Genomic DNA, 24,419 nt, shown 5'->3' on the forward strand with positions numbered 1-24,419 from the left:
GGGAAAGCATCTGGAAAAGGATGGATATACAGGTGTATGGAGGGCTGACTCATTCTGCTGTACACCTGAAACTAACCCAACACGCCGATAAAATTTACATTTAAATAAAAAAAAAAATCTGAAGACGATAATGGCCCAAAAGGCCACTTCCAGGCCAGAAGATCCAGACCTGCTTTGGAGACAACCCTGACATAGGGGGGCCGTGGTATTGTACATTTTCTATTCGTTCCACTGCCACAGAGTCTCCTGAATCAACGAGAGACAAGACAATTTAAATTCCACCTAAGCCCATGGGTTGTTGAAAGTGCAAATGCCCTCGAGCTAGGAAGTCCATTCATCAAAAATCACATCCATCAGGGTTTGAAATATACACAAACAGACAGGTTGACAGGGGCCAATTGTAGAGCACGGAGGAAAATATATTCAATACTATGTAATAACCTCGATGGGAAAAGAAGCTGAAAAGCCTTGGATACAGGGATGTGTAGAACTGACCGACTTTGCTGCCTTTGCCTAAAATTCACACAACTTTCTAAGCCCATAAAAATTTGTTTCAAAAAATCACATCCATGAAAATCTTACGAGGAGATGGACTTCCTTCCTATAACCCTGCCTTTTAAATACGTTTGCTTCACACATGATAGCAAATTGTCAGCGAGTGCCTGCTCCGTGAAAGGCAGGGAAATACATAAAAGAAGCTTTATGTTTTAAAAATTTTTTTTTTTTACTCAAGTATCATTAAGGTACAATATTAAGTTACAGGTGCACCATATCGTGATTCCCCAATTTTAAAGGTTCTTCTCCATTTCTAGTTATCTTAAAATATTGGCTGTGTTCCCTGTGTTGCACAATATAACTTTGCAGTTTGTTTTATTCATAAGTTTGTTCTCTTCTTCGACCCTGAACCCTGCACTGCCCCTCCCCCTCCTCTCTCCCCACTGGTAACCGCTAGTTGGTTCTTTAGGTCTGTGCGTCTGCTTCTTTTTTGGTTACACACACTAGCTGTTGTATTGTTTAGATTCCGCCTCAAAGTGCTATCACACTGATCCTCAAAATCCTCCAACCTCTGCCACATCAAAGAAAGTAACCTTTTTAAACAACTAATGGGAACAGCAACGGTGTTCTCCCTGGCTAACCTTGTTAGTAACTTTCCATATCCTGTCTGATTCTAAGATGCTCCCGGCTCTGCTGCTGGCTGCAGCTTGCTCTCTTCCCAGCCCTTCAGTGCCAGGGCTGTGATCAAGGAAAATCCCCACAATTCCATCCTAAAGGCGAAAGACCTATAAACTCCAGGATCGAGGGATGTGACCTGGGCTTCACAGACCACCCAAGGAGTCCAAGCAAAGACCCGGATTTCTGCAGAGCTAGTTTCCCCAGGCACTGCCTTCCTTTCCTGCATTTAAAAGCATGCTCCTCAGAAGGTACTGCAGGCTTCATTAGACTTCCCAGGTGGCTCCAGGCGTAAAAAAGGATCAGGACAGTCTTTGGGGGATTGCATTAAAAATCCTAACCGGAGCAAAATCAAGGTCCAAGGCTCACAGCTGGCTCCTTGGAGTCTGGAAGCAAAGGCAGCGCTGTTTTGCCTCGAAGAAAGGTGCGGCGGTGGGGGGGCGGGGGGAGGAATGTCAGGTGGTCCAGAGGCAGGTAGAAACACCAAAGCAGACTCGTGAATCGCATGTGGGAACATCACCTTTGATGCATACGTGTTTTTTTAGACCTCTTAACCTGACCTTAAAATCCACAGACTTTTAAAGATAAACGGGCACCGTACATAAGCTCCTAAAATCCCTTTATTTCTTCCCATGGAAACACTCTGTTCCCATTTCCAAAATACCAAGAAAAAATGATGGTGAGAATCATAAAACTTGGAATAAAAACATCTCATGTGTTAATAGGGTCTTAGAGCTATTAACGCCCCCACCCTCCAAAAAATCCACTCGGAAGGGGAGTACCAACTTAACAAACTCAGTGCCTCTGACACGTGATGGACTAATTGATTTATTTACTGAAACAACAAAAAACAGAGTGCATCTGAGACTGGAAACTGCCTGTATGACAGACTGTTTTCTAATTCCAACGGACAGCTGTAATTTTCCCTCTGCTAATTTGAGCTTTGCACTAACATAATTAAAACTGTAGTCCACAGACCTGGGCCTCTTTTTTTTCCACTCTATAAACAAGTCTGTGAAATCATCTCATTACTTTACCCAGGAAGCCCAGCAGAACATGTCTTAAAGGAAGTTACCTATAAAGAGGGGCGATTTTATTTGAACAGCGGATTAAAAAGCATCCACTTGAAGTCATTTCGAAAGTTCACATGAGATATATACACTATACAGATGATGCAGGGGAATCAAATGCTACGGCAAGTAGAGAATCCTGGACCAATATAAACGGTTTGCCAAAACTCATTCTGAAAGGACAAAACAGTCAGACTTCAAAAACTACCCTCCTGTCTTCAGAAATGTGTACTTCGAACAGCAGGACACGTCTGTGTGCTATGCAAAATGCACCCCACGCTCTAAGGAATGGTCTGCTATTTCCATGTCCTTCAATATGCTGATTTTTTGAAACACACGCACACAACTGTACTCGCACTACTCATAATTTACGAAGACTATTAGTCTCAACTGCTGTGAAATATGGACATAAATAAGGGCGAAAAAATAATTAAAAGGGCAGCATGAGGGGTTATAAAAGCGAATCATTTCTGCTCAGAGCTGAAAAGGGGGCACATCAAACCCTCCCCTGCAAAATGCCTATGACCTTATATTTCAGCAGACCTCAATCCTTGTAGTCAAAGAAAAGAAAAATCTCTGTAACATTACAGTCTTGGATACATGGATTTTTTTATATACATCACTGATCACATCTTGAGAAACGGAAACTGAAGAGAATTTCTGAAATACAGTTTATACCATAGGTAGTAATTAAATCCTTTCAAACAAACCTTTCAAATACCCAACCAAGGAGGATTTCTGAAATTGTTTTGGCCCCATTCCGGACAAACCTCATATTCCTGAGCTTTCTAATTAACAGAAGCCCTTGATGAAACCACAATCAAATGCCTCTCACCTACACGCAGCCACACTCTAGGCACGCCACCAATAAAACCCTCCTTTATCCTCTTTTCAGGATCTGTTTCTGCTGCTGCCTTTTTCGCATTTTCTCCAAAGGTCACCAAGGCACGGGGGCCTTGAAAAATATGGTAACAGACCCCTTCATGGATCCCATGCCACCGAGTTACAGGAATCATCAAGTCGGCTTCACTTTCAGGAATCGGGCCGCGTTTACATTTCTACCTACCTGGATTCACCTCCACCTGAGTCTCGCCATGTTATTTACCAGAAACATTTGTGAGAAAAACATCACATCGGACCACAGACCCCAGAGCACAGAGCACCTGCCAGCCACTGCTTCCCGGTTCCCACCAAGCAGCCGTCACCACCGCGAGGAAGAAAGTCTACTCACAGTGCACCGAGGAGAAGGGACTTTATTAAACAGAAATACAGAACCGAACACACCGAATCACCACCATCTGGGTTATACGCGAACCCTCCGCTCTCGGCATGCAGGTTCCAAAAAAAAAAAAATCCAAGTCAACACTGGCATGTGCCACGACCGACGGCCACTTGCCCAGCATCTTTCTTCGCGTCCACCGGGACCCGGCGGACCCCCCTGAAGCTAAGGGAGGCCTTCGAGAACGTGCGCCAGGGCAGCATCTCCAAGCCCAGCTCTGCCTCGGACCCGGCCCTCCAGCCGCTCCGAGTCCACTCCCTTCCAGCGGACACGCGCGCGGCCCCGCTCGAGACAGGTAAAGAAAATGAAAATTCAGACGCGCCCTGTACAGCTTTTGCAAAAGTCATCCACAGCCCTCAACAGGGAATTTAGAAACCCCAATTTTTTTCCGAGTTTGAAGTTTTTAAGCCTTGCGGATGGTTGGAGTAGGAAAAAGGAAATTTACTAGGCAGTGCAAAGGAAATCTTGTTGTCCTCTATTGTGGCAGTGGGGGTGTTGCCCAACCCTGACTTATCTGCCTTGATAAAGGAAACCAAAGAAAAGGGTAACAAGCACGAGATTTTGTCAAATGAAAAGGAACCCTCTCCTTACCTTAATAGTGCTGGCCATAATGCGATCAAGTTTATTGATCGTTAATAAATGTTAATGATAATTATTGCTTCTCTCTGACCAGAAAGTAGTTTTGATGAGGTTGTTTAGAGCGGATGAGATTGTGCTAAGTCTGGGAAATGAAGTCAGCCAATGGCAGGAAGAGGTTTCTATTGGTCCTGGCGGCCCAGCCCGAAGAAACAGGATATTTGGGAGTGGAGAGATAAGAGGCCCCGAAAACAATGTTGTTTTTCTTGATGATATGCAGCCAGGAGATTTTTTTTTTTTAATTAAAAAAAAAAAAAAAAAAAGACATCAATTGCCTGGGCCCGGGATGGCCACAGCAGGTGTGACCCGGTGTGCCGCCGTGTGACACGCCACCCCAGGCAGGATGCAGATGTGAGATGTGGCGGGACTCGGTGTGGCTTCGCGTGGGCGGCGAGCACCTCTGCCCTGGGCGTGGAGGGCACCCGGCAGCCGGGTGACAGACGGGCCCTCTCGCCTGTGTCTCGCCAGAAGACCCGCCACACGCCTGGGACCCGGGACTTGAGCCCCCCACACCCCCCATCCCACTCCCGGCTTCTCTTCTCTTAAAAGGAAACTTTGCAGGCGGTACTTAGTTCATGTTCAGGGGGGACCCCGCTTAGTCGCCGCCATTCGCCTGCGGATTTTTGAGGACGTTTATCCCTTCACCACCTCCAGCGAGTGTTCCAGAGCAGTTTCATTTTCTCCTTGCAACACAGGTAGTTGCTCCTGGGTCCACAAAAGCCAGGAGAAAATGCACAGACTCTAGAATGCAAGGAACTAGAAGGAAAGGGGAGAATAAACCTGTCGAATCCTTGTTTTCAAATATCCGTTGAAAATCCCAAGACTCGAAGTGACACAAACACGTTCTAATGGCAGCGAGCTGGCCCCCCTCTGACAAAGGTCCATGTTCCAGACGGACCCCAACAGAACTCCTGGCTACACAGAGATGCCACATCCTCCAGTTCAGTGTTTTAAAATCTGAGCCGTTAAGTTCAGGGCCACACGTCTGTTTGCCCCTCGGACGGAGGAAATGCAGCTCATGGAGGCCTGAACATTCCTGAGAGGATGGCAGGCCTTTTAATTACTCATTTTCAGGAAATTACTTGTTCTCTGGAAGAAACAACATTTTGCTTTGAATTTAGCTACACGAAAGCTGGGCCAGTGAAGAGGTGTGGTCTCCAAAGGGGACCCGCAGAACACAATAGACCAAACCCTGAGTCATCCAGCTCCTCCCGGTTTCAGAGGCAGGACAGTCAGGGAATCGACTTCACGCCTGCCCACGTCAGAGCTCTAGGAAGGAGCCCAAGGTTCTGTATCTTTTACTGATCCCATGATTTCCCTCTTGTATTAGGACAGAAGGAGGAAAGATGAAGAGGAGGACAGGGAGGAGGAGGAGAAGAGAAAGAGGGAAAGAGAAAAAGAGAAGAAAGAGAAAGAGAAAGAAAGAGAAAGAGAAAGAAAAAGAGAAAGGAAGGAAGGAAGAAAATAAAGAGATAAAAAGAAAAAGAAAAGAGAAAGAAAGTGGAATTAAGAAAGAAAGGAGAGAAATAAACAAAAAGAAACAAAGAGAAAGAAACAAAGGGAAAGAAAAAAGACCAAAAAAGAAAAAAGGATGAAAGAGAAAATACAAGAAATCTCGTGTAAAATCAGAACCTGACAAGTTCTCGGCATCTACATTTTGAGGGGATGTTGATTTCCGCTCTTTTCATCTCAGAACAATAAATGAGATGGCAGGCTGATTAAAATTGTGTTTCCCCTAAAATTTCAAAGTCCTGAGCTGTTTCACCTGGGCAGCTTCCACTAAGTGCTGGGAAAAATGTGCTCTCGGCTCCACTGAGATTCCGTTTTCTGCTCTCCCAGGAAGCATCCATGTTACATGTTACCTGCGGTACCCCAATAAGCAGTGTTCTACTCGGGATTTCCCAAAGAGCAGCCTTAAACAGGATGACCCCTGTGCTAAAAATTAATAAATAAAAATTAAAAAATTTTTAAAAAGCGTGGAAGAAAGTTCTGGGTGGTCCCATCTCACCACTGCAACCTGGTGTCTAGATCCAGCCTCTTACTTGTTCTCTGCAGCAGGAAAGCATCAGCAACCAGCACTGATCCGTGTGACCAGATGCCACATTTTCATTCTGTTCTCATCCATCATGGATCCATTACCCATCAATGTCGCATAAGCCTGGTCATATCTCACTCCAGATGAAAACGGAAGAATGTAAGAGGGACCATACAATCGTTGTGACCATAAAAGGGCCACCTCCATTCATCTGTCCCCACATCACGTTTTCCCATGTTCTAAAGACTCAACAAATTTTCATCCTTGTTCTCCTACTAACTCCTCTGGGTGGGATCCACAGAGGAACGTCAAGAGTTGAGAACACACAGGACGAGGGCAACATATTCTAGAAACGAAGTCTGGATGCAGCAGAGAGAATGAGCCGGAATCTTAGCTGGAGACACAGTAGAAGATTCATTCAGGATTGACTGATTGACCCCTGTGCTCAACGCCCAGACAGTGAAATACTTCTCGCGGAAAATACTGCAGGAAAATGACGTGGTAGGTGAATGTTGAGTGATGGAGAAAATCACAGAATGACGTCCAGTAAGTTAAAAATCAGGTTATAAAGGGGAATTATATCACAGACTCATTTTGTCAAAAACAAAAAGGCAAAGTAGAAGTATTAGTAGGTGGTATGATACCAATGGTAGAGAATCTTGTTCTGAATTTTTCTCCCCTTCTCTTCTGATTCATCTGTATTTTCAAGACACTTACAATACTTCAATAAATATAAACATATAAATAAATAAGAAAAGAAAATGAGAGTTGCTCACCTATTCTACAGGATGACACGTGGAATGTTTTGCTTCAAATGTTCAGCAAGCCAATATCACGAAAATAAAAAAGTGGGGAAAGGGGAGGAGAGTTCTAGATTAAATAGAACTTAAGAAACACAAAGCCCAGTGGAAAAAAATAAAAAGCATTACATTTTGAAAAAAGAAAAAAGAAAAAGAAAAGAAACCAAAAGCCCAAATGCAAGTCGTGGTCTTTGATTAGACACTGATATGAGCAAATTAGAAAGCGAAGACCTTTCCGGGGCAGCTAGAGAAATTTGAATATATAATGGTTGTTACTTCACATTATAGATTTATAGTTAACTACTTATAGCTCTAGGAATGCTTTCTTAGGAAAAAGTCCTTACTGTTGAGAGCTGCATGCTGAAGGATGGAAGTTGACAATGTCATAATTCCTGTAATTTGCCTAAAAGAATTCATGAGAAATACTACAACGCACATAGGACCAAACTGTACAACTATCAGATCTCAAGAATAACTATATGATTGTTCACTGTATTATCTGCTCTACTTTTTTTTTTGAGTTCTAACATTTTTATAGCATAGTGTTAAATAAAAATGTCGCCCAGACTTTCTCTCTTAAAAAAAGTTACACAAAACTTAAAATGCCTTTTAACAACAAAGCTTTTTAAGTAACATGCAATGTTGCCTTTCTCCTGGTGAACAGCTGAACAGCATGCAGCACACCCATACCTCTGTTGTCCAGCTATGTGTGTGTACCAAAATGCAAATAGATTTTTGTCTAAAGAATAGTCACTCTTTTTGATTAATACAGTAAGAAATCCAGGAGACGCTCGTGTGGGTTGTGATGGTCACTACCCAGCCAGCATTCTCCCACCCCGTCCATGAGTGCCTCTTCCGTGCCCGGCACGCTGGTGGGCACGAGGGAACAAGGATGGGGGGGGGGGTCTGTCCAGTGCCTGGGTGTCCCAGCCTTCAGGAAGTCTGTGTTCTGTGACTCAAATTCCACACACACACAAAACTGCAGAGCCTGGGGCCAACCCATGAAACGCAGACTCTCTTAAGGGCAAAACAATAGGACCAAAGGGCTGTATTGTCCCGAAGGTGACACATGAATCTTAAAATGTGTAGTGTATGGATTATTCCCCAGAGCCGGGCAAAAAGGATGTCCCGAGAATTTTTGGCAGGGACCTGCCTGAGACTGCAGATAAGGATCAAGCCTCTGGAGCAGCCCCCACAATGGAAAACTACATTACTCAGTGCAACTTTTCCGTCTCTGGCAGTGGGAGGATTTGCCTCGGAACACAGGCAGCTTAAGGCATTCTTGGTCCCCAAGGTCACCCACCTTATCCCAGGGAAGGTCAATTTTTCTACCCAAAGGCAAAGCCGACCTCAGGAGTTTGGTTTCAACCCATTGAGTAAGACTCTGTGTGTGGGAGGTGCACCCGCCAGCCACACATGAAGAAACAATCCAATTACAATTTAAATACCTATTGTTTCAACACCTTCACTAAGTGGTTAATATATTCTCCAGCGTCTTGGTCGATTGGAACTAATCGAAACCAAGGAAATTGTTATCACACTCTGAATCCTCAACTTCTCAACACCAAGCTGCAATTTCCTTAATTTTGAAGCCTGTGTCAAGTTCAGTTCCATAGGCTCAAATGGAGCAATGATTTCAGGGGACACCCTTTCACAACCATCTCCCCTCTATCCTCACATTTTGCCAACTTTGCGTCTTACCCACCTCCATTGGTTCTAAAGAGGCAGGAGTATTAAAACTACTATCAGGAACCCTAAATAGGTCAATTTATGACTCGTGGCTAAAAAATTAAAAAAAAAAATTTCATTAAAAAGTAGAAACAAAAGAAACAAGAGTAAGTATTTTGATAATCACAATAATTTAAAGGAGGCGTTCCTGTCGTGGCTCAGTGGAAACAAACCTAACATCCATGAGGACACAGGTTCGATCCCTGGCCTCGCTCAGTGGGTTCAGGATCTAGCGCTGCTGTGAGCTGTGGTGTAGGTCTCGGACACGGCTCAGATCCTGAATTGCCTATGGCTGTGGTGTAGGCTGGCAGCTACAGCTCCAATTCGAGCCCTAGCCTGGGAACTTCCATATGCCGCAGGTATGGCCCTAAAAGACCAAAGACAAAATAATACCAATAATAATAACAGTAATAATTTAAAGGGACACTGAAGTTTCCTGTTTCAATGATCGTTTTCCTATATACAAGTTGTGAAGCATTAAATGTATTTCAAGGTCTTTAATGATATCACTGGGGAAGAAATGACTATAAATGTTCCAGTCACCCAACCGCCACTGGTCACCACAGGGCAGTCCAGTAGCCATGTCACATAACCAGAGGGCACACAAAGGCCGTGGCCATTCATCTCAAAGCTGAGCTGCTCCTCTGCCCACTACTCAGATCTAGGGTCTTGTGTCCTAGTCACTGTCCTCAGCCATCACCCTGGCCACCCTGAAAATTTATCTGGGGCTGTTGAAATTAACTCAGATTTTGATCACTAGCTAGACTTTTAAGTATTGTTGGTTTGTTTGTGTGTCTGTCTGTCTCACTTAGAAAATACTGGACATCAGCATTGATTTTTCCCTTGATCTGGAATCACGTTGTTTCTTCAAAAACTTACAGACCATTTCTTAAAGAAAGATCAGATTCAAAGAGCACCAGAGGGAGTTCCCGTCCCGACTAGGAATCACGAGGTTGCAGGTTCCATCCCTGGCCTTGCTCAGTGGGTTAAGGATCTGGCGTGGCTGCGAGCTGTGGTGTAGGTCACAGGTGGCTCGGATCCCAAGTTGCTGTGGCTGTGGCCTAGGCAGGCAGGTGCAGCTCCAATTGGACCCCTAGCCTGGAAACCTCCATGTGCCACGGGTGTGGCCCTAGAAAAGACAAAGACAAAAAAAAAAAAAAAATGGCACCAGAATGTCACCCAATTAATGAAAAGTGACAGAGAAGCCTGCATTCCGCAGTTCCTCCCCCTGCTGAGAAAGGCTGCCGAGTCTTAGGTGGGGGTGGCCTTTCCTTCCACCTCCCTTACCCTGTTGATGTATTTGCTGACTTCTTTCTACCACCAAGGGAATCAGAAAGGAAGCCAGGGAACATGATGTGTGCCACGCACCATGCATGTCCATGTGCATGAGTGTCATCAGGCAAGCTGAAGACCTCACTGAGCCCTGGGCCCCCCAGAAGGCGGGCATGTGAACAGGCTCGGTCGCACGGCGGCAGCGCCCCCACTGCCAGGCGTATTTTCCCCACCTGCGACCCTCTCTGCTCCGTGTCCTTTCTGTGCACTGTGAGCTCTCTGCATGGCATCCACTCCCTCTGCAAAGTGAGGCAAAAAACCCCTTTCCTTCTTAGAAATACAGAGTGCAGGCCCGTTTGGTTCCCGTTCACCCTCGTGCAAAGAAAAGTTGTTAATTCTATGTAAAGGCGCTGCACGGAATCAAAACTATGATGGCTCAGATCTGGTGTGGCTGTGGTTGTGGTGTAGGCCGGCGGCTATAGCTCCGATGGCACCCCTAGCCTGGGAACCTCCATATGCAGTAGGTGCAGCCCTAAAAATACAAAAAAAAAAAAAAAAACCTATGATGGAGACTAATTCATAGTTTTCATCAGCTCTCAATCCAAACCTCAGCACATAATGTGGGGGTAGGTGCTGTATCCAAGGACGAGAAAATGTTCTTTCTCAAAGAACTGTCAGTGACAGGCCAGAAAAGCAAGCCGCAGTGTGCCTCATGGATCCTATTTTATCCTTTATTTACAGCCACAAAAATAATACCGCCTTAAGAATTTTAGGAAGCAACCACCTATTGGCCAAAGAACTCCACTGCTTTGTTTATTTGCTAGCTGGAAACCAGACCTTCAGCTTTGCAAGGAATTTCCTGTTGAACGGCTTGGAGTGTTGTCACTAGAGGGCGCTAAAGGTACCTCTAACAGGTCCTTAGAGGGATTCTAAGGACCCTAAGAGGTAGTTTGCCTAGTTCTTGCCTTTACACTCCTTGAAGGGATATTATTCGCCTACAGAGTTATCTCATTTTATCCATTAAAATTAAAGTCCATCATTCATAACGTATATTTTTTTTGTCATGGGACATAAAGACATATGAATTATACAGCGCTGCACCCAAGACTGAACACATCATTCTTTTAAGTGAGATCTGACCATGGAAACTGTCATTGTTCTACCACCTCACTCTTCATCATTTCAAAGCCTGAAAAGTAGTCTATTTCACAGTAATTCTAAGCGGTTCGATTTGTTCCCAGTGCAAGTTTCATCGCCGAAACAGTAAATATTTTCTGGCTTCAGGGCTACTAGCACTTTGCCTAAATCCAGATACCAGTATATCCTTTCCAGACATGAGAACTCTGGAAAGGCTACAGATTACATTGTCATATGTGGGAGATACTTTGTGGTCCCTTCCTTTATTAAAAAATAATAATAATAAAAACTGGAGTTGCCATAGTGGCTCAGTGGGTTAAGAACCCGACATAGTGTCCATGCGGATGCAGGTTTGATCCCTTATCTCGCTCAGTGGGTTAAGGATCTGGCATTGCCACAAGTTTCAGGATGGGTCTCAGACGCAGCTTAGATCCAATGTTGCTGTGGCTGTGGCCGAGGCCGGCAGCTGCAAGTCTGATTCCATCCCAAACCTGGGAATTTCCATACACCTCAGGTGGAGTCATAAAAAGAAGAAAAAAAAAATAAACCACCTGTAGCACCTTAGGATATGCTTATAATGCATCACTTATAAAATGATATGCATTATGAAAGTATATATAAACATACATGAAATAAAATAAGCTTTAAAACTAAATACCAGGGTTTTCTTGAAAATAATCCTATTCTGCAATCACACTGACTTATAGGTCATCAAAAAGCTGCCCAGTTAAAGCCAAATGCAGTGTCTTGGAAACATTCGCAAAACAAAAGAAGTTAACTGATTCTGCAGCTTTCCTCTTTTGTGTCCTCACTTGTACATAAATTCATCTGTTTCCTTTTCTCCCTTCCACTCTGGATCCTGTACCAAAGGACAGTGAGGTCGGTGGGTGATGGCGGTTGGTACTGCCAGCGGTCCGGAGGTGGGGCTATGCATCCCAAAAGGCACCAGGAACTGCGGTGAAGGATGGTTTTCCTCTGCGTCCGCCAGGGAGCACAGGCTCCTGTTGATTGTGCTCTATGGGAGGACTCTTAAGGCAGTCTTTCACCTGTTGGTCTGCGATTTTTAAAGGGAAACAGACTTGGGCACATAAGTGGCACAGGGTGGATGGGACGAGGCGTTGAGAACTCTAAGAGCCGTGGACTCCTCGCCTGGCTTCACGGAGACACGCTCTGGATAAAGGACACGGGCAGCAGAGGAGGGCAGAGCAACACCCACAGCGCTTCCTGCCCACGATGCGCTGGCTTCAGTGGAAACTGAGGACATGGACGCAGGGCGGTCTTCCAGGTCAGCAGGCGACATAGACACGCACATGCTGGAGGCTCGAGCCCAGTGCCATACCCTGGTCCCAGGGGCCGGGGCTCAGGGCAGCGAGGCCTCAGCCTGATGTCATCCTTACCTGTTCAGTGACTCAAGGAGTCATTTATTTAGTGCACCTGCACTAAATTTTCCATCTGTACATCAGTTAGAAGCCCTGCCGGCTCCTTCAGAGGAGGAATTAGCACGCATTAAGAATGCTGTTCAGGGGCCACCCTCCCCGTACTCCAGAGGCTGCTGGCGATCGGCAAGCATTTGCTGAACGAATGAGAGAATGAATGCATGAATGAGAACAGCTACAGACCCAGGAGCCCTGACAAGGGCGGCATGGGCTGTGCTAACGGGCAGCCCAGGAGGGGCCCTCAAGGGACCAGAGTTTGACTTGAACTTGAGACTCCACCTGGAGAGGTGAGGGGTTCTGGCAGTGAGAGGCCCAGCCACCGCGGCTCATCTGAAGGGGCGTGGCCAGACCATCTCTCCCCTCCAGTCTAAACAGAGCGTGCCCGGCATCTGGGCACGTCATCTGCTTTTCTACTGCTTGATGGCTGATTCCTAAAAAGATTTTCCCTCAAAATGAAGATGAAAGCTGCTGCTCAAGTTGTGAGCCACCTGTGCCCCCCCCCACTTCTCTCCTCTTTCTCTCTCTCACCCGCACGCACACACATACCCTACACGGCCGAGGAGGATAACGACGAAGAAGATAGACAGATGATATAAGAAGAGCTGACCGATGATAGAAAGATAGATAGTAGATGGATAAATTAATGATAGAAGAGAGATGATAAATGATAGGTAGAAGACAGATGATAGATAGAAAATAGTAGATAGATAAGTAATAGATGATAGACAGATAAGTAATAGATAGATAGATGATAGATACACAGATATTCAGACAGACACACAGCAGACAGATGCATAGAGAGAGACAGACAGAGAGAAGCCGTCTGCCCCCCCCCCCCCGCTCTGGTGCCCCTTCCCCCAACAGTCTGCCAGCTCCTCTCCCAAGCTTCCAGGCCACATGCCCTGGGTAACTTCAGAAGAGGAGACATTCTTGAGCAATTCCCCCAGATCAAGGCACTGGGACGTGACGGCAGCACGCGGTCTCTAAGAGAGCTTCCAGCTCTGCAAAACTGGGATTTCCACCTCAATAGCTGACCTCGCCATGCCTGGCCGTGAACGGGGCTGCAGGAATAAGTGGATAAATACTGAGAGAATGAACAAGTGAAACACTCTGCTATCTGGCATAGGTGATCCCCTACATGGGAAAAGAATCTGAGAAGGAACGGACAAGTGCATCCGTCGAACCGAATCCCTTGGTTGTACAGCAGAAATTATCGCCACATTGTACATCAACTCTACTTCCATAAAACTTGAAAAAATTAAAAAAACAGACTGAGTGAGTAAGTACATGCCTTCTCTTTTGCCGGCATCCACATTGTCTTTACAGCAGATTTACCTGAATTGCAAAATAAAATAATGGCTCCCATTTGTATGCTCCACAGCCCTGGCCATCTTCCAAAGCAACTCCAACAGAAATGATTTCCAGCTAAACTCATTCAGCAACCAGGTTGGCTTCACGTGGGCTGAATGAGAGAGGCACTGCATTTCCAGGCATGTGCTGTATCACCCACAGCCATTATATTTCCCAAGATGGTCCCATAAGATGTCCTGTCACCCATGCCCATCTTACAAGGTGACATGGACCCTGCTCCCATCCAAGCTGGTGGGCTTGTGACTAGAGTGTTAGTTCAGCTCCGTGTCTGCCAGTGCTTCCTGTAAAGACTATACAGCTGCCACCTGGTTTTCCTGGAAACAGCCGCCCTTAAACCACAACCACCTTACCAAGAGGAAGCCCAAGGCACACGGAGAGGCCATTTGTGGGTCATCAGTCCAGCCAGCAGCCAGCACCAACCCCCAGAAGTGTAAACGAGGCCACTTTCAAGTGGACTCCAACTCCAAGTGCCACTTGACTGCCACCACCTAAGAGACCCTGAGCCAAAGCTGCCTGACACATCCCAGTCAACCCCTGGCGCCGGGAGAAATAATAAGCCATAAAGTGATTACTGGGACTTGCAGCCACTACGTTTCGGAGTGACTGGTGATGCAGCAATGAGGAATGGAGATGCCTCGGAAGATCCTTTTTTTGGGGTACCATTGTGACAGCAGAAAATATTCTTCCTACGTGATCATTCATCCGTTCATCAAGCCTTTAGTGGCACCCACTAGACCCCCAGCTTTGGGTCAGCCACTGGAGATGGAGGAAAGGAAGAGAAGCAGTCCTGGGCCCAACAAACGAACCAAAAATCTGACGCATGTGTTGGAGAGAAAAAAAAATATGCCAAAATCACCCCAGCATCTTAAGAGAAAGGATACACGCTGTGAATGTAACAACTCTTTTTCTCTCTGCTCATTAACTGTACACGTGCCCCCAGGGTCACCTGACTTTGCGGGGGTGGAACCCCGGTTGTTTCATATAGCAGGTGGCCCACCCCCTTTCATTCCCATTTTCCAGAAACATCTCTGCCCATCAACCCCAGATTCCTCTCTAAGGGAGAGGTGGGAACACTTGAATTCCACCCCCCCGCCCGTGACTTCCCAGAAAAGGGGCTGGGGAATGAGAAGCAGAGGGAAAGGAGAGGATCCATGACCCGGAGTTACGAAAAAGAAAAGCCCTAGTGTTGAGAAGGTGGTGTTAGTATTTTCTCTGAAACATTAGCTCCTGGAAATCAGGGGCTCTGTCTCCGCTGCCATCTTGAAGGTTTCCAGGAGCCCTGGGGGGCTTCCATCGGTCAATTGTGACGCTAATGAGAGCCATCTGGAAGACAGCGGTGGTGGGCCTGGCCAAGCACTTGATGAGAGCTTTACTGTGGTTGGAGGTACACACAGTGGGTCTCTGTTTCCAAGAACCAGCGTCTTGCATGCTTATCTCCAGAAAGAGCTTAGGGGAAAAGGTGCAGTCTTGAGGGGAATTCTCCCCGAGCAGCTGAGGCATCCTTAAAAGAAGGTCCTTGATCTTGCTTCGAAATGTCCGTGTTGCCTGCTTGCAGCCCGGGCGTGGCTGTTTCTCCCCCCCTCTCCAGGACAGCCAGAGCACCCAAACCTCGCCTCCCAGACGGAGCTAGGATCCGAGACATCTGACTCCATGTCCCTGAAAGCCATTGCGAGCTTTTCATCAGGAATGGAAACCATTACTGTGTCTCGCACGCCACTCTCTGTTTTATGGAATTCTTGCACTGGGGAGCTCTTTTGCTTTCATTATTTTCTTTAGCAGCCAGAACACTGGGAAGTTCACAAAGAAATTGTTCAACTGCCTTAAGTGACCCTTAACCTAAGAGGTTTTGCCTAATCTGTAAATTGGAGTTAAAAGTATTTCAGGACCTTTGGAGTGGGGAAGCGCCTTGTCTTTAAAGGAGCCCGGGGACCCCTAACAAAGAGGCTACACATACCTTGTGATTCCTTGTTAGTTACTGCCAACCAAAACCAGATGTGAACTATCAGCGGCTACCTTGTACTGACCCAGGGAGGGTGAGGCTAATCCAGATCATTCTTAATAACTCAAGACTGCCACCCTTTAACCATCTCATTTTTTTTTTCACGTACGAATGCAAAAAAAAAAAAAAAACCAAAAAAACAAAAAGAATTGACAGTGCACATTCAAATCCATTTCCCTCTGAACACAGAGATTTTCTCTGATAAAGAGCCAGAAACAAAAGCTCCCTCCATTAACGGGTGTGACTGCTCTCTGACGAGGCGCTGGTTTAGGAAATCATTGCTTTTAACAAAACGAGATCTGAAAGGAGAGAATTTATACTGAATATTAGATATTTCTGCTGTGACCTTTTCCCAAGACTTGGTAGGTGCAGTGTTCCTGGAATTAGGCAGAATGCTTACAAATGCAAGAAAACAGAGAGGTTTAGGGCAAGGAATCTAGCAACCTAAAATAGTTTAGGACACCATTTTCATTGCCAATTATTTTCCTGACTTGGAAAAGTAATGAATGTCAGGGAGGGAGCAAAATCAATTGATACAGGAATGATTCGGAAGCTCCCAAATGAAGAAATCAATCATTCTGCACTAAATCTGAACCTTCTATCAATATTATGTCTATTTACTATACCCAAGAGGAACTATTTTAATATAAAATCAAATATACAATTGTGTCGGACATGGAACATTGCCGTTTACCTTAAAGCAGGCAAATAGTACTAATGAAATGACTCTAGATCCCAGGCTAGACATTGATTTTTAATGCCTGTAACTATGGCGATGACACTGTCACTTCTCGACCTGGACTGAAATAAGACTGGTGCATACAGATACATAAGAGAAAGGATAAGACAACTTATGATATTTCATCAATGGAAGGCTGGATGATAAGAGGTAAGGCATGCCATGACTGAATGTATCACTGGGAAAAGGAAAAAAAAAAAAAACAATTCAACCAAATAAAATTAGCTGTAACACTTCCTTATCCATCTACTGTAGACACATCCCAGAGTTCCCATTGCGGCCCAGGGGTCATGACCCTGACTAATATCCATGAGGATGTGGGTCTGGTCCCTGGCCTCGCTCAGTGGGTGAAGGATCTGGCGTTGCCGTGAGCTGTGGTGTAGGTTGCAGACGCAGCTCGGATCTGGCGTTGTTGTGGCTCTGGTGGAGGCCGGGAGCTGTAGCTCTGATTCGACCCCTAGCCTGGGAACCTCCATATGCCACAGGAGCAGCCCTAAAAAAATAAATAAATAAATGTAGACACATCCCAATTTTTGAAAACCAACATGTGCCTTAGAATAGACACAAAGGTATGCTTACAGAAGTACCAATCACGAAAGCACTAAAACGCTATCTGGAATAGACTGTACAGTTTCTCAACTTTCACGCTATGCACATTTGGAGCTGGATAACTTCTTGTGGTGGGGGGCTGCCCTGAGCATTTGGGGATGTTTGTTAGCATCCCTGGCCTTACCCACTAGATGCCAGGAGCACCTTCCCTACCCCCAGTTATGACACCCAAACTGTCTTCAGACACTGCCAAATGTCCCTGAGCAGGGAGGCAAAGTCACCCCAATTGGGAAACACTGGAACAGAGCAATTCAAATTGATCAATTTCACGATGTAATTTAGTCTGTGTATAAACGACAAGCTGGAAAGCCATTGTTAGATGAGTTGTATTGACCCCCTAAAAAACCTACATAAACAAGTATTTGGTGCAGACATAAGAGTGCATGCTGGCCATCCCAACCAACAGGACATAAAAGAACTATGAAAAGGGGTCAACAGGTGGTCCCGCTAAGGTGCAACAGGATCAGCGGCGACTCTGCCACACCAGGATGCAGGTTCCATCCCCAGCCCGGCACCGTGGGTTAAAGGCTCTGGCGCTGCCACATAGGTCACAACTGCAGCTGGAATCTGATCCCCGTCCCAGGAACTCCATACGCCATGGAGCAGCCAAAAAAAGAAGGAAGACAAAGTGACCCACAGCACCAATCACTAGGGCAACGCAGATCAAAATCAGAATGAGGTGTCCCCTCACACCTGTCAGAATCGCTATGATCAGAAACAAAAGCAGAAAAAGACAGAGCAAGGGCTGGTGAGGAGGTGGGGACAAGGAGCCTTTGTGCATCGTTGGTGGGAGTGGAAATGGGTGAAGCCACTGGGGGAATCGGAACAGAAGGAAAAAGAGAACGAGTATATGATTCAGCAGTTCTGCTTCTGGATATTCATCCCCAGGAAACAAAGTCACTCTCTCAAAAAGGCATCTGAACCCTCACGTTCAGTGCAGCCCTCTTCACAGTAGTCAAAACGTTTTGTCTATGTCGTATATCTGAAAGCTGCTAAAAGAATACATCTTAAAAGTTCTCATCACAAGAAAAAAATACATGTAACTCTGTGTGGTGACGGATGCTAACTAGATGTGCAGTCATCACTTCATAATATATAAATACATCAAATCCTTATGTTGTGTATCTAAAACTAATCCATGTTACATGTCAATTATATGTCAATATTTTTTTTAAATTAAAACATTGGGAGTTCCCATTGTGGCTCAGCAGAAACGAACCCGACTAGTATTCCTGAAGATGTGGGTTCAATCCCTGGCCTTGCTCAGTGGGTTAAGGATCCAGAGTCGCCATGAGTTGTGGTGTAGGTCAAAGACGCAGCTCAGATCCAGTGTTGTCCTGTGGCTGTGCCTTAGGCCAGCAGCTATAGCTCCAATTCAACTCCTAGCCTGGGAACCTCCATGCATATGTCACAGGTGCAGGCCTAGAGAAAGAAAAAAAATATATAAAGAAATTAAATAATGTGAATGAGGCAAGTCATTATCACAAGATTTCACTATTTATAAACTACCCGATAAACATGAAAAGAAATTAAAGTCAAAATGAAGAAGAACTTAAAGAAAATTTAAAAACCAGTATTTTAGGTCTATCCATATTTAACATTTTCAAAGTGAAACCAAGTTTTTGCAACACTGGCAATAATGTGGGGGACAGAGCACTCATTCGTGTTTATTAGGAATATAAATGAACACCTTATCAGAAAGCAATTTATTCTGGGATTTAGCCACTTCTATTCTAGAAAGCCACCTTTTGGAAATATTCACAACAGGTGCAAGAATGCTCACCTGTTTAGCAAACGTCAAAAAATGAGACTAAACTGGATGTTATCAGAGACTAGATAAATAGACAACACGGTATTAAGAATAATGAGATTGCTAACTTCTTTTTTTTAATTTTTATTTATTTATGTATTTATTTATTTAGTCTTTTTAGGGCTGCACCCATGGCACGTGGAGGTTCCCAGGTTAGGGATCTAATTGGAGCTGCAGCTTCCAGCCTACACCACAGCCACAGCAATGTCAGTCTAAGCAGCATCTGTGACCTACACTACAGCTCATGGCAACGCCAGATCCTTAACCCACTGAGCGAAGTCAGGGATCAAATCTGTGTCCTCATGGATGCCAGTCAGATTCGTTTCTGCTGAGCCATGGCAGGAACTCTGAGAACTAACTTCTGAATAGAAAATGTTCAAGGTATAATAAGTTGTAAAAATTATCAGATACATGCCAGTAAGTACTGAGAAAACAGCCTGAGATGTAAAGCTTAGCATATAAGTTGGGATCATGGGGTAACTGCTTCTTTTTAAGTCAAACTTTGGGGGAAAGCTCAGCTATAACAAGTATGTATTACTTTTGCAATCAGGAAAAAAACTGAATTTGTACTCTGAATATGGGAATTTTTAAATGTCAGAAAATTTAAATATATTAATAAAAACATAACGGACCATGGAGCAGACTTTACAAAATGTATAAATAACATAAACACATAGTCATGTAGATACAAAGATGTAGAGGTTTATTCATTTATCCCAGACATATTTGAGCATCCATCTTGTTAAATTAATGCTAGTAAAACAGTGAGACTCATTAATAAAAGACTCCTGGGGAAAATTTTAATTGAGTCCCATGGGATTAGAGTATGTTCAGATTGTAGCAGAAAAAAACATGTCAAGATATTTTAAGACTGAGAAATTTAAAAACTCAGGTAACGGGGTTGGTTCAACATGAAAGGAACAAAGAAACTGCAGATAAGATAATTCCAAGAAATGCATCAAAATGAGGAGCTATCCTGGCATCCGCAAATAGATATTTGGTATTGATTCAGTTGGGAAACAAGGATTTACAGGCATAATTTAAAGGACACGACATAAAATGCTTCTGATTAGAACACATTTCAAGGACGTGGCATGAAGAGACGGCATGAAGAGATTATTTATATCCTAATTCTAACTGGGTTCTGCAAGTAAAAAAGAGTAAATACGAAATGGATCAGACGATAATTTTACTCTTTCTGTGGTTACCCTCTCATGGGAAACAGGCAAAGGTATTACTCTTAAGAAGTTAGGGGGAAGAAAACAAAGAAAAAGGGAGAAAAGTTTCAAAAGATATGGACAATATTTAAAAAGTAGATAATGAGCATAGTGAAGAAGATGAACAAAGCCCAGTCTGGTTCTCTGATAAGATTAATTATTTATACATCCTTGATAAGTATAAATAAGAAAAAAAGAGGGAAAGTTGAAATAACCAAAGTTAAGAATGAAAAAAGGGGCCATCACTACAGATCTCATAGATATTCAGAGAATTATAGGAACACATTATAAACAATTTCCTATCAATAAATGTGAAAATGGAGCTGAAATTGATAAAATTCTTGAAAAATACAGTTTACCAAGATTTCCAAAGGAGAAATACAAAATGTGAACTCCTATAACTATTTAAGACACGGATTAAATCATCTAAAACCTTCTCAAAAGAAATCTTGAGGAAAATGAAGAGGGAAAATTCCAAGCCCAGGCTGACTGGCCAGGAAATTCCAACATACACCTAAGCAGGAATTAACATCAATCTTACACAAACGTGTCCAGAAAATAGAAAAAGAGAAAAACCTGATGTCAAAATGTGACTAGGACGTTATGAGAAAAGAAAATTATAGACTGAGCTCACACATACATACAGATGCAAAAAACCTGGGGGGAAAAAAACCCTCAGAAAACCAAATCAACAGTATATAAAACAGAGTAATATGTACTATGATCAAGTTGGGTTTATTCTAAGAATGTAAGATTCTTTCAAACACTATAAATTATCAAATTTACATTATAAACAAGAAAAATCATATGATATCCTCAAAAGAGGAAAACGCATTTGATAAAATTTGCTATCAATTCATGAGGAAAATTTCCTAGTAAATCAGAAATAAAAGGGAACTTTAACAACCTCATAAAGGGCATCAATCAAACCCTACAGTAAACCACCTATTTTCATGGTAAAACACTGAAATCTAATGTTTTTTAAGTGGGGAAAAAAGATGAAGAGGCCCAGTACCACCACACATGTCACAAATTATGTTGGAGGTCCTCAACAGTACGCAAGGCAAGGAAATGAAAAATAAATAAAACTTTATTTACAGATGGTATAAAAATCTGGATTTTTATGGATTTTCTTTTTACACAGAAAATCCAAGAGAATTTAGAAACGAATCACTAGAACTAATAAGTTCAAAAATTTTACTAGTTAGTTCAATATATAAAACAATTTTATTTCTATGTATCAGCAACAATAGAAAATAAAATTTTTAAATAACACTTTTTTCATTAGCATCAAAAACTCAAAAAATCTTGGTTCCCATCATGGCTCAGTGGTTAACAAATCCTATTAGGTAGGAACCATGAGGTTGCAGGTTCAAGCCCTGGCCTCGTTCAGTGGGTTAAGCATCCGGTGTTGCCATGAGCTGTGGTGTAGGTCACAGACGCAGCTCGGATCCCATGTGACACAGCTCAGATTCCATGTTGCTGTGGCTCTCGCGCAGGCCGGCGGCTACAGCTCCAATTAAACGCCTAGCCTGGAAAGTTCCATACACCATGGGTGAGGCCCTAGAAAAGGCAAAAAGACAAAACAAAAACAAAAACAAAACCCTCTAAAAATCTGGGAATAACTCTATTCAAGATGTACAAGAACTCTACATAGAAAACTATAAAATATTATTGAAAGAAGACGTAAATAAACAGACAGCTATACCATATTCATGGATTGAAAGACTTAATAACTGTAATGATGTTGAGTTTCTCCAAACTAATCAACAGATTAAATGCAGCTCCAACCAAAATTGAAACAAGATTTTTGTAGTACTTGGCAATGGATTCTAAAATTTGTGTGAAAATGCAAAGGCCATTCTCTTAAAGAAAAGTAAGGTGAGACAACTTGCTTCAGAGTGGTATTCATACAGGAATAAACAAACGAAACAATGGAAAAGCAAAGAGAGCCCAGAAACAGATTCATGCATATATGAACACACTTGATTTTTGAAAAAGGTGGCATGCAGAGCAGAGCAGAAAGGAAGGAATTCTTAGAAAATAGTGCTAAGGGGGAGTTCCCGTCGTGGCGCAGTGGTTAACGAATCCAACTGGGAGCCGTGAGGTTGCCGGTTTGATCCCTGCCCTTGCTCAGTGGGTTAACGATCCGGCGTTGCCGTGAGCTGTGGTGTAGGTTGCAAACGTGGCTCAGATCCTGCGTTGCTGTGGCTCTGGCGTAGGCCGGGGGCTACAGCTCTGATTTGACCCCTAGCCTGGGAACCTCCACATGCCGCGGGAGCGGCCCAAAGAAATAGCAAAAAGACAAAAAAAAAAAAAAATAGTGCTAAGGAAATGGGATAGTCCATATAGGAAAAAGAAATGTGACGGCTAATTCACCATCACAAAAATCAATTCCAGGTGAACCGTACATATAAATGTCATAGGAAAAACAATCAGGTTTCTGGAAAATAATACAGATGAATATCTCCATGACTTTGGGATGCGGAAGATGTAAATAAGGCACAAAAAAACCCACTAACTATAAAGGGACAGACTGATAAATTGAACATTAAAATTAAGAAAAACATTAAGAACGTCTTTTCATGAAAAGATGATTAAAAGAATAAAAACGCAAGCCAAGGAGTCGAAGACGCCATGGGGCAGACGACAGGAACTTATATTCACATCCAGAATACATCAAGAACTCCTTTAAGTCGGTAAGACACACAACTCAGCGGAAAAACAGGGAAGAAAGCTAAACAGGCATTCATAAAAGAAGCTATCACATGCCCATTGGATATATATATAAAAAAATCCTCCACCTTGTTAGCCATGCAGGAAATGCAAATTAAAACCACAACGAGCTAACAGAACATATATATCACAACGTCTGAAAGGAAGAGGAATGACAATTCTTTTTGGCAAAGACACAGAAAGACAAGTACTTTCACACACAGCCAGAGTTTGGAAAATATCCTCATGAATCAGGGTTCTTATAGGAAACAGCATATTCAAAGAGGTGTAACTAAAGGCCGTTTAAAGAAGGAACTTACAAAGATAAGGGCAGAACCCAGTGAACACTAAAGGGTGACAAAGTTCTGAGGGCTGGCACCAACAACGGGAAGGCACTTTGATCCTCAGGCTCAAAAGAGCAAGGGAGGAGGTGGCTATGAGCACCTAGAAACAGATGCAGCTATAGGTGTCACTACAGGCAGGGACAAACAACAGAAGCTGTGGCTTTCCCTAGGGAGAAAAGGCCACTGCCAACCTGTGGCCAAAGAGAAAGTTGGGGAAATAAGGACCTGAGCTCCCTCTCTCCTCCTCCCCTCTGACTGCCTTTTGGTGTTTCTCGTGAGCTGAACTCGGTGGCGGACAGAGGACCAGGGAGCACATCGGATGTGGTCTACAGGTATCAACTCCCAGGTAAGGAGTCGGGCAGAGAAGAAGGGAGAGAGAGGGCTGCACAAGCAAATGGAGAAAATCCAGCATGTCTGTACCATTAAAGATGTTGGGGGGAAAGTGAGTCTGGCTCAGATCGTCCGTGTCGGAAAGGGAGACCCATGAACTTGGGGAGATCTCGCCAAGGCTCTTCACTTCTGCAGAAGGGTGTGAGTGCTCAAAAGGCAAGAAAGAGGGAAGCCCCCCCGCCCCACTTATCCCTAACGCAGGCGGGACATCTGTCCCCTTCCCATGGGTCAGGGCAGGGCGCACGTTCTTCTCAGTTGGCTCATTTGAAGCAAATTGTTACTGGGAGAAGGGCGGGGGTGGGAGGAGGATGTCTCAGATGAAGCAGGAACAAAATGGAGTAACCAAGACGTCCTCTGATAGAAGACAGATGTTAATTCTCACAAAGACTCTGCAATTCCACGGCTTAATACATACACAGGGAAAGGCATGCATACGTGCGCCAAAGACACACACAGCAGTGTTCTCAGCAGCAATTCCTACCACAGCCAGGTGCTGGGAAGAGCTCCAATGTCCTGCAGGGGGAGAATGCCTCAATGACGTACATAGCATAGTGTGGGACTCTGGACACGCTAGAGCAAGGAAAACGAAGAAACGACACAAAACAACGTGAATAAGTGTCACCAATGTCATGGTAGGTCAAAGCCCCGCACAAAGGAACACA

The 24,419-nt window shown here is 44.1% G+C and overlaps 1 protein-coding gene and 1 long non-coding RNA gene across 12 annotated transcripts in view; one reads left to right on the plus strand and one right to left on the minus strand.

Moving 5' to 3' along the window:
• Positions 1-24,419, minus strand: part of ERG (ETS transcription factor ERG) — a 304,031-nt gene that overhangs the window by 125,552 nt on the left and 154,060 nt on the right. For 2 of the 11 annotated variants that reach the window (XM_021068472.2, XM_021068470.2), the window contains exon 1: positions 4,111-4,225. The exons of 6 other annotated variants lie outside the window; for them this stretch is intronic. In XM_021068472.2, coding sequence (XP_020924131.1) covers positions 4,111-4,128 — 18 coding nt within the window. In that variant the 5' untranslated portion in view covers positions 4,129-4,225. 11 annotated transcript variants of the gene reach the window in all.
• Positions 3,661-6,952, plus strand: LOC146397895 (uncharacterized). The gene is made up of 2 exons (XR_014825204.1): positions 3,661-3,814; positions 5,486-6,952. It is a non-coding gene; the product is annotated as an uncharacterized LOC146397895 (long non-coding RNA).

The sequence above is a fragment of the Sus scrofa genome, chromosome 13 (genome assembly GCF_054392235.1).
Source record: "Sus scrofa isolate SSC_HxYL_T2T_F1_AM1 chromosome 13, Sscrofa_HxYL_maternal_Yorkshire_Landrace_v2.0, whole genome shotgun sequence".
NCBI classification, from domain to species: domain Eukaryota; kingdom Metazoa; phylum Chordata; class Mammalia; order Artiodactyla; family Suidae; genus Sus; species Sus scrofa.